Raw genomic sequence first — 11674 nt, forward strand, 5'->3', positions numbered from 1 at the left:
AACAATAAGGCGCAAGTATCAATCAATGCATGCATCAGAGAGTAACTTTAGGCATTCAAACGCATAGCAAAAATAAATAGCATGCATGCACCAATTACAGCAACAATTGTTCAAGCATTCAGGCACCTTGCAGTGTTTGAATTCATGTGAATTCAAAGACAACGTACTGCAGCCTTTGTTGCCATTAGTAGTACTGGGCATCTTAACCTGCCATAGACCAAAACATGTTGTGCAATACTTTTACTTTTTTTCATTCTAAATAATTAATAAAAGTGGTTTATAATACTGTAGAAAAATAATTGACATATATCTCTTGTTTTCAAAATGACGAGCATAAGTTTGGTTTCCCATAATTTTACAATCTCGCCATCAAACCAAACATACACGGTGTTTGCATTACAGATCACAATGGAAACTTGTGATATTCAAGGCACCAACTGAATTTGCGAAACTTTGTAGGAAACTACAAATGCAAACATGGCTATATATGAGTGTTTATCTATATTAGATTTTTTAACAAGTGTAATGGAAACATATGCCACGAAAGATGAAGAGCAGTATTGTTACCATCTAGCTCCATAAAGACACCACTGCGACAATTTATTTGGTTCAGCATAGCAGGCAAACTATATATTTAAAGAAAAGCTACATTGATGCATCTCTCTACCTCTTGCTCTAAACATACATACATCATTGACAATCCCCTCTTACCATTGCATTTGAGACAGCACTGCTTCCTGCATCAATTTCAAATCGTGTTTTAGCTACAGTGAAAAGAATTAAACTCTTTTGGTAGAATTCAATGCAGGAACAATGTCGAATACATACCATATACCCTTGTTAGACTAGAAATTTTAAAATAAAAAATGCAACAGGAAACCCAAGTTTGTGCACCTCAAAATCACACATACCCTAATACTTGATTAGAATGCATCGTATTGGTGATCCCTCGGCACCAGCCAACCTAAGAGGTAAGCAGTGGACTGAGTATAATCCTGCTGGGACATCATCAAGCTTCAGGCTTTCAACAAGAATGATTTCCTGAAGTATTTGTAGTAGTTAGTTCATGTCAAGTTGATTATGGTACTTATTCAAGCATCAAATTAAGCATATTCAATATTTATACAAAGGAACAAAAGACATCACTAGCAGTCTAGTTTGAAATTTTACCTGTCTACCAACTAATTAGAAAATATCTTCCAAACTATCAAGTTTAATATTTTATCAGTAGAACAAACACCAAATCAACCAAACATTCAGATTGACATGGAGTCAAGACTGCAGTAAATAAACAATAAATTTGAGCGTAACAATCAAATTTGGAGTCAAAAGCTGTGAATCATAATTAGAATCAATTCTAGAGACAATAAATTTCAATCAACATCATCAAGCCAAATAAGTCATAATCAATTTTGTGTCTAAAATCACTTTTAGCTATCCTTTGTGAAACCAAAGACACACTAACTCTATAGGTGAAAACACCAAATGTGTTTATTGAAAACAAACACACAACGGATGAAAACCAAAGCTCGCAGTTGTGTATGGACAATTGGACCCACCAGAATGAATGATAAAGACATCGACAATTACTATGCAAGAGTTTCAAAGAAACTCTCACGTTTATGGGAAAGTAACATATGTAAACCCTAAAGGCCTCGCGATACAATTTGTTTTTAATCAATATGGGTAGAGTATAATCAGCTAACTAAAAGTAAGACAACACATCAATGTTCAGAAATAAAAGACTACTATTATCTTACCCTGTCTTTTAAAAACACAAGGTGAGATGGAATCAAGTAATCATAAGAAGCAACAGATAAGTAATCAATACCTGCATGGCATCACAATAATATATGTCAGGCAAAAAAATTAAGCTAAAATAATGTAAAAATTTGAAAGAGAAACAACTTGGGGTGTGATATCTATAGCGAAACATACATTGAAGATGTAAAAAGTAGTACATTAAAGTGATGGTCATAAAGGGAGAGAGGGAGATCAAGGTGCAGAGTGATCTTATGAAACTACTTCACTTGCCATTATTATATTGAATACCAATAAAAAATGAAATGGTGAAACATTCAGTCACCTTTTAAGATTTACATAAACTCTTCTGCAGTTTTATTGTACAAACTAATAGCAATTCAATGTTCCAAGTTGCAAATAAATAATGTAATAGAGACAGGTACCATAAAGATGAAGTCAAATCAGTTCAGATACTAGTTGTTTGCACAAGTAATTGAAAAATGCTGCCCTATCTAACTATCTTCATCAACAAAACAAAATTATGGCTACACAACTCATTCATTGAAGAGCAAAATTTAATATAATATCTACGTAGTCAATGGTGGATCTCCGAGCGTGGCAGGCAACTCCCAAAGCTTTATATCATATATAAAGACTCAAAAATAGCAGAATACACAAAATTAAAGATATAAACATAATTAAGAATCGAAGTTCATTATTACCAATATAAAAAGTAAATAACCAAAAAAGTCAACAATAAAACCAAAGGGAACATCTAAAAGTTGCGGCCATATGTGGGTTTTTAAAAGGGCTTCCCTATAACAGTCACTACAGCCCCTGCTCACAAGTGCAACGCATCAGGACTTAACTTAGCACTTATGCACCGCCATAACTGATATTGACTGTAGAGACTAATATTATCTTCATCTAATAAATATTGCATGATATGTATAAAACATCTATATAGTAAGAGTCAAGAAAAACATCTTAACAACAACAACAACCAAGTTTTATTCAACTAAGTGCAGTCGCTACATGGTCATGGATCAAATTATGCCATAATACTCTATCAAAGATCATGTTTCTACTCAATTCATTAAGCTCAAGATCTTTCTTAATAGTTTTTCTAGATCTTCTTCTATCTCTAATTGTTTGACTACCCTCCATTCGATCTACTCTCCTTACAACAGAATTCACGGGTCTTCTTTCTAATGCTCAAATCACCTAAGCCTATTTTTTACCTTCTTTTATACTACAGGTACTATCCCAACACACTAATATTGTCATTTCTAATCTTGTCTCATCTAGTCTTACCACTTATAAAGCACAACATACCCATCTCTACCACACTTAGTTTATCCTTGTATGGTTCTTAACCTCCCAACATTTTGTCCTGTACAACATTGTAGGCCTTACGTAAAATTTTCCTTTCAGCTTGAACGGTACTTTTGTGTCACATAAAACCGTTGAGGTCCTACTTCATTTTAACCACACAGCTCTAGACCTAGCCACATATGACAAAAGTAGCTGAAACCCATAAAATAAATTTAAACCTACCAACAAGTTTGATATCAGTGTTCTCCACAAGCCACTTTGCTCCATCCACAGTGAATCCCACGTAGTTTGAATCAAATTCCTTCTGAAACATAAGCTGCCTAAAAGTTCAACAAGCTTTAGTTTCAGATATGACTTCAAATGAGTTAAGTCAAAATATTATGAAAAATTTTTAAGATCTCATCGAACATATAAGTGGATTATCAATGTATTTGAACAGCAGTAATAGAAAATCATAAATCATAACTAAGTGTTTCATGGACAATATGGCTACACTCAGTTTGACATACAGGAACTGAAATGAACAGAAGAGTCAAAAGTAATTGAGACAAACATATTTACTAACTTGGAAATTAAGCTAATTGCATTTCATGGATGCTTACTTCAAATTTATTAAATTTGTTGTAACTACCAGTAGTGCAGTTTGAATAGGTCTTGTGTTAACAAAATATTCTGATACTCACTACAATAGTACAAAACATTTAACTTGAACTATTACATAGTACCTGTCAGTATTTAACGTTCGGAAGAGAACACGCTTTACACCCCTGGGAATTTTTAATGACTTCATAACTTCAGCTGGAAAAGAAAAATATATCTCATTTGATAAACAATTGTTAAGAACAATGAACAAATAGAAGTAGAAAATATAGTCCTAAGCTTTTCCAAAATAGAATAACAACCCATTTATTTATAAGTAAAAAGAAACACTGAAGTTAGCAGTTTTTTAACAGAAAATTAGATTAAAATAGGCAAATTGGTATAACCACTTGTGAGACTTTTAACCTATATTTGGATATCTTAAAATATGGAAAGAGAGCGAGATGAAATGGAATGGAGAGTCAATTCTATCGTTTGGGTATTTTACGACGGAACAAAGGAAGTTCTTCCTTCCGCCCAAATTGGAGGGAAAAAATATGGTGGCAACCAATGAAGCACGGACACGATACAGATATCGGATACGATACGTATCCGATATAGAGATACATCAGTCATTGAGAAATTTAAGATACTATACGTTTAAGATACGTATATAAAAATTAAACATTAGTTAAATCATTCTCTAACAAAAACCAATTGAGTTTGCAAAATTTCATAGTAATTGGTAAAGAAATTATGAGAAAAAGAAAAGATAGTTAAAGTTGAGAAAAAAATAATTAAAGGAAAAGTTTGATTTAGTAATAGAAAAATGAATGTGATGAGCTAATTAAAGTTGAGAAAAGAAGAATTAAAGATGAGGAAGATTGATTTATGTTCTAGAAATGTTCTAGAAATATGAATAGTCATGAGATTAAATAGCCTTGTATTGGAGAAGTGTTCCCAACGTATCGGCGTTGTATTGGGACGTATCGGAATTTTTTATTTTTTTTTAAAAAAAATTCGGATACTCTTCAATACGTATCAGCGGCGTATCAAAGCGAATTGGATACGATTCAGTTAGAGTATCACGGCTTCATTGGTGGCAAAAGTGATGGAACTGAATGAAATCGATACTGCTCCATCCAATTTTAACTAATCCAAACAATAAATTTTAATTTTAATTCATTTCATTCCGTCAATCCAAACAAAAACTTAGGAAGAGCTTATAGAAATAACTAACAAAATAACTTTTACATCCGCATTTTTATATGATAAGCACATTGAATTAAGTTATTTATCAAACCAAAAAGAAAAAATCATCACAGGTTAGATTATGCATACCAGTTATATTACTATGCCTTGGAACATCAACTAAAAGAGCAGGACCTGCAAAAAAATTCATCACATAATCAAAACAAAACAAGCTTAATAAACCCTAACCAATAAAACAAAACAAGTAAACAAAAAAATCAAGAACCGAAAAGAAGATGAAACCATTGAGAACGTGCAAGTCGAGTGAATCAACATCAAATCCAGCATCGAAGTAGTGATCATAAACATGGCCAGGAGCGTCAACATGAGTACCGGTATGAGCGGGAAGTTTCATCTCCGATTGGTTAGCGATGGAACCGTTCTTCATGCTCTTTGGAAGCCAAAGGAATTGACCGATGCCGTTTTTAGCTTCGAACTCCGGCATGTCCGGGTGATACCTGTGAGTGATATCGAAGATTCTGCCGTTGTCGTAAAGTTCGCGGCGAGGAGGGATGAGGTCATCATCGCCGATTACGGTTGATGTGAAAATTGCCGCCACTATGGCTAACGCAACCGCTTGGTAGTTCATTTTGGGTTTCTTTGTTGGTTTTGGTGGTGTGAGCACTGTGTTCACTGATTTTTATTTATTTAATTAATTGCGAAATAAAATAGCAACAGTCCTTTTTTTTACTTCAAGATAAATTGGGTCCACAATGTCCCACTGAGATTACCCCTATCTTTTCTTCCAACAATGTTGGGAAAATGTGGCTAACTCTCTTTATGCAACTCATGGTTAGATTAATCATTCTCTTATTTCTATGGTCAATATTAAACATATTGTTATGATTCCTAAAATAGATAAACGGGAGTTTATTTCTCATTATAGACCTATATCACAACATATTGCTATGATTCCTAAAATAGATAAACTTGAGTTTATTTCTCATTATAGACCTATATCACTATGCAATGTTGTTTATAAAATTATATAAAAGTTGGTGTGGACTGTAAGCCTTTTTTTTTAATGATAGCATTTTCTTGTAGCAATCTAGTCTTGTTTTAGGGGCGTAGTATTAATCATGATAGTATTGTGGCTTAGAAAATGGTTCATTCAAGATTGACAAGTAACTCATCAAAGGTAAACTAGATAGTAGATTGATAATTACAATCTATATTTTTATTTATTTTTTAAATAGATGGGTTAACAAAAGATTTACCAACAGAAAAATTCAACCAATTTATTTGCTAATTTGAAAGGATTGATATTGATATATACAATAGTGGGGGAGTGTTTTAAATATAAAATGTAAATAATATTTTGTAATATTAGTCTGAATCAAAACTTATTAAATTTATTTTTCTCTCAATTTAGTATTATTATTAGAGAAAAGGGATGGTGCACTGACAGTGTAAATTATTTTTACACTGTCAACCAATGACGACCATGTAAAGAGCCAAGTTAAAATGTAAATTTTAAAATACTTTTATGATTTGGCACTTTAAAATATTTTAATTGGAGAAAGAAAAGTAACCAAGGAGAAGAAAAGTGAAGGCTCAAGAAAAACCTTCACAACACAGCACCACCCAAAAAGAATCAGACTTGAACACAAAGACCAAACTCACCTACTCCAAATTAAGCTAGTGCATAACGATAAAAAAACCACTAAGCACCAGAGAGACAAATCAAAACTCTTGATCGACGGTTCAAACATAGGATAGAGTTCTGAAGTCAATTGAAGAAAGAACACAAGTTCACAGAAAATCTAATAAGAAACCATTTTTATAGAGAATTTATTAAAGAACCATTTCCAAGCAAATAAAATACTCTAATCCATTTGTTTATGAACCAAAGAATAACTTATTATTACAAGCCGACTAGATAGACCACACCACAATATGCCGGAATAACTTATTATTACAAGCCGACTAGATAGACCACACCACAATATGCCAGATCATAATAAACCTACCTCTAAAGTTAGTTGCAAGACCTAAAGAAAAAAAACTCAAACAAAATCCTAGGCTCACTAGAAAAAACTCGTACCCCAAATCACCTAAAGATCTTATATCAAACAAAAGATGTGAAGCTACATGTAATAAATATATATGAGGCCAACTCAATACAAAAATACACAAGTTTCATCCGGGTCAAAAAAAATCTTATGCGGCTCTCCTAATTCAAACACAAAGAAGGAATAACACTATCACGGTTGATTTCAATATTGTAATTACAACTGATCTTACCGGGATTAGACAATCGTCTTGGCCTGTGAACTCCTTTTAGTCGGTCCGAAGAAGAGGAGGGGGTACATGCAATACACTCCGATGCTAAAGTGATATTCTGAGTGAAAGCAAGTGAGTGAGGTAAGTATGAATGAATTACTTGACCTCCTTGTGAAAGAGGGTATTTATAGCCTCCAGCGTTGGGCCATGGTATGCCGTTTTGGGCTGGATTAGTGGAGGCCCAAAACAGCAGGCTGCCAGGATCCTACGTGGTAGGCCAGAGTCAGCGCGTGACTCGCATCGTGGATGTGTTGTCTGTAGGGTTCGGAAGAGGAATACTGAATCTTCCGTTTGACAGTCGACCACGTGCTCTATGTGGGACACATGGATAGTTGGTCATGGGCTCTACGTGGGACACGTGGGTTGAAACTCCAACGAATTTGTACGTGACTATTTCATTGGGCTTTCATTCTGGATTGGGCCCTAGACGACGATGGGCCTGCTCGTGGGCCCAGACCAAAACAACAACTTTCATTAAATCAAAACGTTATTTTTACAACAGAATGAAACTACATCTAGGTGACTCCAAATTAAAGTTATTTCTGGAGTAAAGGGGACCGATGAATCATGAAAAGTAAGGTAAGTAGACTGTCAATTTAGAAGAGAAGAAATAATTTAATCGATGATCAAGTGCACTTGCTCATTTTTGAATTACCAATATTGTATCTATCTTTTTCATAACTCAATCAAGTATAGAATCTATATTCAAATAATTTTAATGGGAAGTGAACGAGGAAGCAAAGAGGGTAAGTGGGATTAATTGGAAGCGTATGTCGAGCTGGTGGATAGATGTTTCAACTGAAGAAACTTGTTGAGGAGTTGAAGAGGGTTAACATGAAAGAAAATGAGAAAGGTATAGTGGTTTGAAAAGATGATTCATCAGAAAATTGTAAATGAGATCAGAATATATAAATTTTAATGTCAAGAAATACAAATATGATGGAAAGAGTTATGAGTAGAATGATAAGAATGGTTTCAAATTAGATTCTCCCCTATGAAAAATACTAACTACTCCCTTCATTCCTATGTATAAGCAAATTTTAACTTTTCACATTCATTGAATAAATTATGTATCTAGTCTTTATATCATCCAAATACAATTAACTATAAATATATTAACATTGATTACTGTCAAAAACGGTGAAGAAGATCAATGAATAATTTCACTATGATATAAACTCATTTTCTTGAAAGATGTGGCGTAAGAACTTGCTGCAAAATGACATTGGTTAATAGAAATAGCTAAAACCCGACCATTAATAATTTAAGAAGTTTAATACTAGGAATCTAATCATCTTACCAGAATCTATGAGTAATGTTATCTCTAATGATCCCACAGATACACTGTTTCTAGGGGTGGCAAAACAAGTCCTGGCCCGCTGGACCGGCCCGCACACCCACTAAAAATTGACAGGGTGGATTGGAATTTTGAGCCAGCAGCCCACCAAAATCTGCCCCGCCAAAATAAGTCGTCCGCCAGAGCCCGCCGCCCGCCAAAACTCGTCTAGCCTATTCGTTCATCCTGTCTTGCCTTAAGTCTGCTTCTTTAGTTAATTCTAGTAATTCAAATTCTTTATAGTTTTGTTTTATATATTTATTTGTAAATAGGATTAAATATACGATGCCCTCTGTCATTAGGGCGAATTTCAGTTTTGTCCCCTGAAGTTTTTTTTTTGATCCGCCCCTTATAAAACCAAAACATCAATTTTACCACACCCTATTACCACAAATGCTGACTGTGTAGTTGACTAAGACACATGTGGCATTTTTTGATGCTGACTGTGTAAATGAAATGATTCATCTTTTTAAACAAGAGTACTACTCATCCAAATTACACTCTAGCCACGTGCAACCAATATTTCCTTCACCACACTACTCACGTGTCGCCATTGCTGTAAATCATTCACATACTAGTAGGGGTGGACAAAAGAAAACCATCTGACCACAACCGACCGAACCGAATGCAAAAAAACAATTCGGGTCGGATTACACTGGGTCACGGGTTAAAGCGGGTGGTTCGTTCAGTTTAAAGTGGGCTACTTCGGTTCGGTTCGGATTAGAATATTAGGCCCATCGGTGGCCGAATCCGACCGAACCTATTTTGTTTTAATACTATTATTATAATTACTACTATATATTTACTAGTAAGAGTTTGCCCATCAGCACAACCCTAATTTCTTTCTCTCTCAGTCCCTCACTATGTTTTCCTTCTTCTCTTGTCTCTGCCGCCGTGGTATAATGGTATCTTCGTTCATTCTTACTAGTTCAGATTTGCCCATTTTTCTTGTCATCGTCTTCCCACTATTTGCCTTCTTCATCATCTTTTCATTTTAATCTTTCTTTGGTAAATAATTTATTTTCATGTGCCAAGATTTGAAGCTACAAAATTTGGTTCTTCTTTGTTGAAGTTAAATCTTACCAAAGGTTAGTTTTTGTTGATTTATAAGTTAAGGGTTGTTATTTAGTTTTTTTCTCTCTAAGTGATTAGATCTAGGGTTTTCATTTGAGTTCTGTGAACTGTAAGATTAAGTGAGGTTTGTTTTCATTTTAGTTGTGCTTTGATTTCGAGGTTCAACAAAAAGATGTAATGAAGAATGATTCTTCTTTTAAGGTAATAGTTGTTAAGGTTTTGACATTAGCCTTTGGTTTTAATCTTTTGTAAGGTTTTGATTATTCTTTCATAGTTGTTTTCTAATTTGCATAATCTTGTTGCAGCTTTGAAAGATAACTAAAGTGTTCTGAAATTACAGGTCTTGATAAGGTAACTCTCTTATTTTTGAATATGATTATATATTCTCAAATGTTCAAATGTTTTAAAGTGTTTAAAATTTTAGAACTTTTATCTATTTGAGTTACTCATGATTAAATATTTTGGCGTTTGAGATCTGGTTGATTTTGGAGTTAGAGATCTGGTTATGGTTATTAGGTTATGGTTGTTTTGCAACTGATTTTAGGATATTTCTTCTTTGGAATCATCTCTCCATTTCTTTGATGTTATATCTAATTCTATAACTCTATTATTGCTGGAAATGTTGTGATTTTATTTATATTTGGTGGATTCTGACTTTTGGAGGTTCTTAATAGATTTATTTTGTTTGTGAAACAGGTCTAGATGATTATAACAGAGCAAGATCTTTGAGTTAATGTGATGTCTTATTCAAATGTTCAATTCTTATTTTTTAGTTTTTCCTTTTTGGAGGTTGTTAATTGATTTGTTGTGTATTTTTGTGAAACAGGGCTAGAGGATTATAACAGGAGGATCATAACAAAGCGTTACTTTTATGTTTATGGATTTCGACATTCTTGGTACTACTTTTAGATGGAAACAAATTCTTTGTTTTGTTTTAAGTCATGTTTGTATTTGATGTAGTTCATGTTTTTTAGATGTATGCTAAGGTTGACTTAGCTTGAATATAGGTGACCATGGTGGCTGAATATAGATGCAAGTGAGAAATTATGAGTTTAATGGAGATTTGAAGTTTGACTCTTTGGTCATGGTGAGTCTTCAGATATTGTTGAAAATTAAAAAGGGTGTGAATATTAATGTTTCTATGTTGTCATGAATCATTTTGGCTAGTTTTCTTATGCAGCTTGAAAGATCCCTAAAACTTTAAGAAAATTACATAGATTAATGACCTTGAAAAGAAAATTACATGTTGCTCCAGGAATTTACCAAACAAAAATTACACATAAACTTTAATGTATATCAAATATGTGAAAGGTGTGCATTCATTTTGTCTTGAGAATATTTATCTTCTTTCCATCCTTATGTTTATACTGATTATGTTTATACTAATAAATATCTCAGGGGCTGGAAGGAATTTGTAATCCATTAAGGGATTTGTTGTTGGCTATTTACAAGTGCATTTATTGATTGAAAGATCCCTAAAACTTTAAGAAAATTACATAGATTAATGACCTTGAAAAGAAAATTACATGTTGCTCCAGGAATTTACCAAACAAAAATTACACATAAACTTTAATGTATATCAAATATGTGAAAGGTGTGCATTCATTTTGTCTTGAGATAGGGGCTGGAAGTAAGATAGCAGTGAATAGAATTTTCGTTGACTGTGTAATGGAATTTGTAATCCATTAAGGGATTTGTTGTTGGCTATTTACAAGTGCATTTATTGATTTGAGTGTGTGAAGTTACTGCATTTTATTAAGCTCAAAAATATCTATGGTTGTATCAAAATATGAATGCTCCAAAATACTGTGTTGACTGTGTAATGAAACTTGTATGTTTAAAATAGGATAGTTTAGAAATTTATGAGATAAAGTGGTTCATAGTTAACCCAGTATTATAAAAATTTAATATTATTTTTGGATGATTTAATATCCAATTTTATTGAAAATATTCATCTATTATTGGCCTAATAATTAATATTCTTTATCAATTTATCAATAGTTTTTTTATAAAAAACAGGGTAATTTTGATATTATTAAAATTAAAAAAAATTGAGGGGTCCAATTACTAGTT

General features: G+C 33.2%; 1 protein-coding gene and 1 long non-coding RNA gene across 6 annotated transcripts; one reads left to right on the forward strand and one right to left on the reverse strand.

Annotated features, from left to right (window-relative positions):
- Positions 1-260: 260 nt before the first annotated feature.
- LOC131643310 (cyclase-like protein 2) lies at positions 261-5551 on the reverse strand. 2 transcript variants are annotated; one of them, XR_009296197.1, is made up of 8 exons: positions 5152-5551; positions 4999-5043; positions 3804-3876; positions 3301-3398; positions 1761-1831; positions 912-1041; positions 568-737; positions 261-463 (listed from the first exon to the last, which is right to left on the reverse strand). XR_009296197.1 is itself a non-coding variant. In XM_058913499.1 (7 exons), exons 1-6 carry the CDS (start codon positions 5495-5497, stop codon positions 913-915), a joined length of 762 nt encoding a protein of 253 aa, XP_058769482.1. In that variant the 5' UTR covers positions 5498-5551; the 3' UTR covers positions 287-737; position 912. The 2 variants fall into 2 exon arrangements, 1 of the variants encoding a protein (XP_058769482.1); XM_058913499.1 differs by having other exon boundaries at positions 287-737.
- A 3806-nt stretch (positions 5552-9357) lies between these two features.
- Positions 9358-11453, forward strand: LOC131610589 (uncharacterized). 4 transcript variants are annotated; one of them, XR_009286543.1, is made up of 7 exons: positions 9358-9615; positions 9743-9802; positions 9907-9952; positions 10298-10336; positions 10428-10497; positions 10609-10688; positions 11000-11453. It is a non-coding gene; the product is annotated as an uncharacterized LOC131610589 (long non-coding RNA). The 4 variants fall into 4 exon arrangements; XR_009286542.1 differs by having other exon boundaries at positions 9359-9615; positions 11223-11446; XR_009286544.1 differs by lacking the exon at positions 11000-11453 and having other exon boundaries at positions 9364-9432; positions 9563-9615; positions 10609-10993.
- Positions 11454-11674: the final 221 nt, after the last annotated feature.

The sequence above is a fragment of the Vicia villosa genome, linkage group LG1, assembly GCF_029867415.1.
Source record: "Vicia villosa cultivar HV-30 ecotype Madison, WI linkage group LG1, Vvil1.0, whole genome shotgun sequence".
NCBI lineage: Eukaryota > Viridiplantae > Streptophyta > Magnoliopsida > Fabales > Fabaceae > Vicia > Vicia villosa.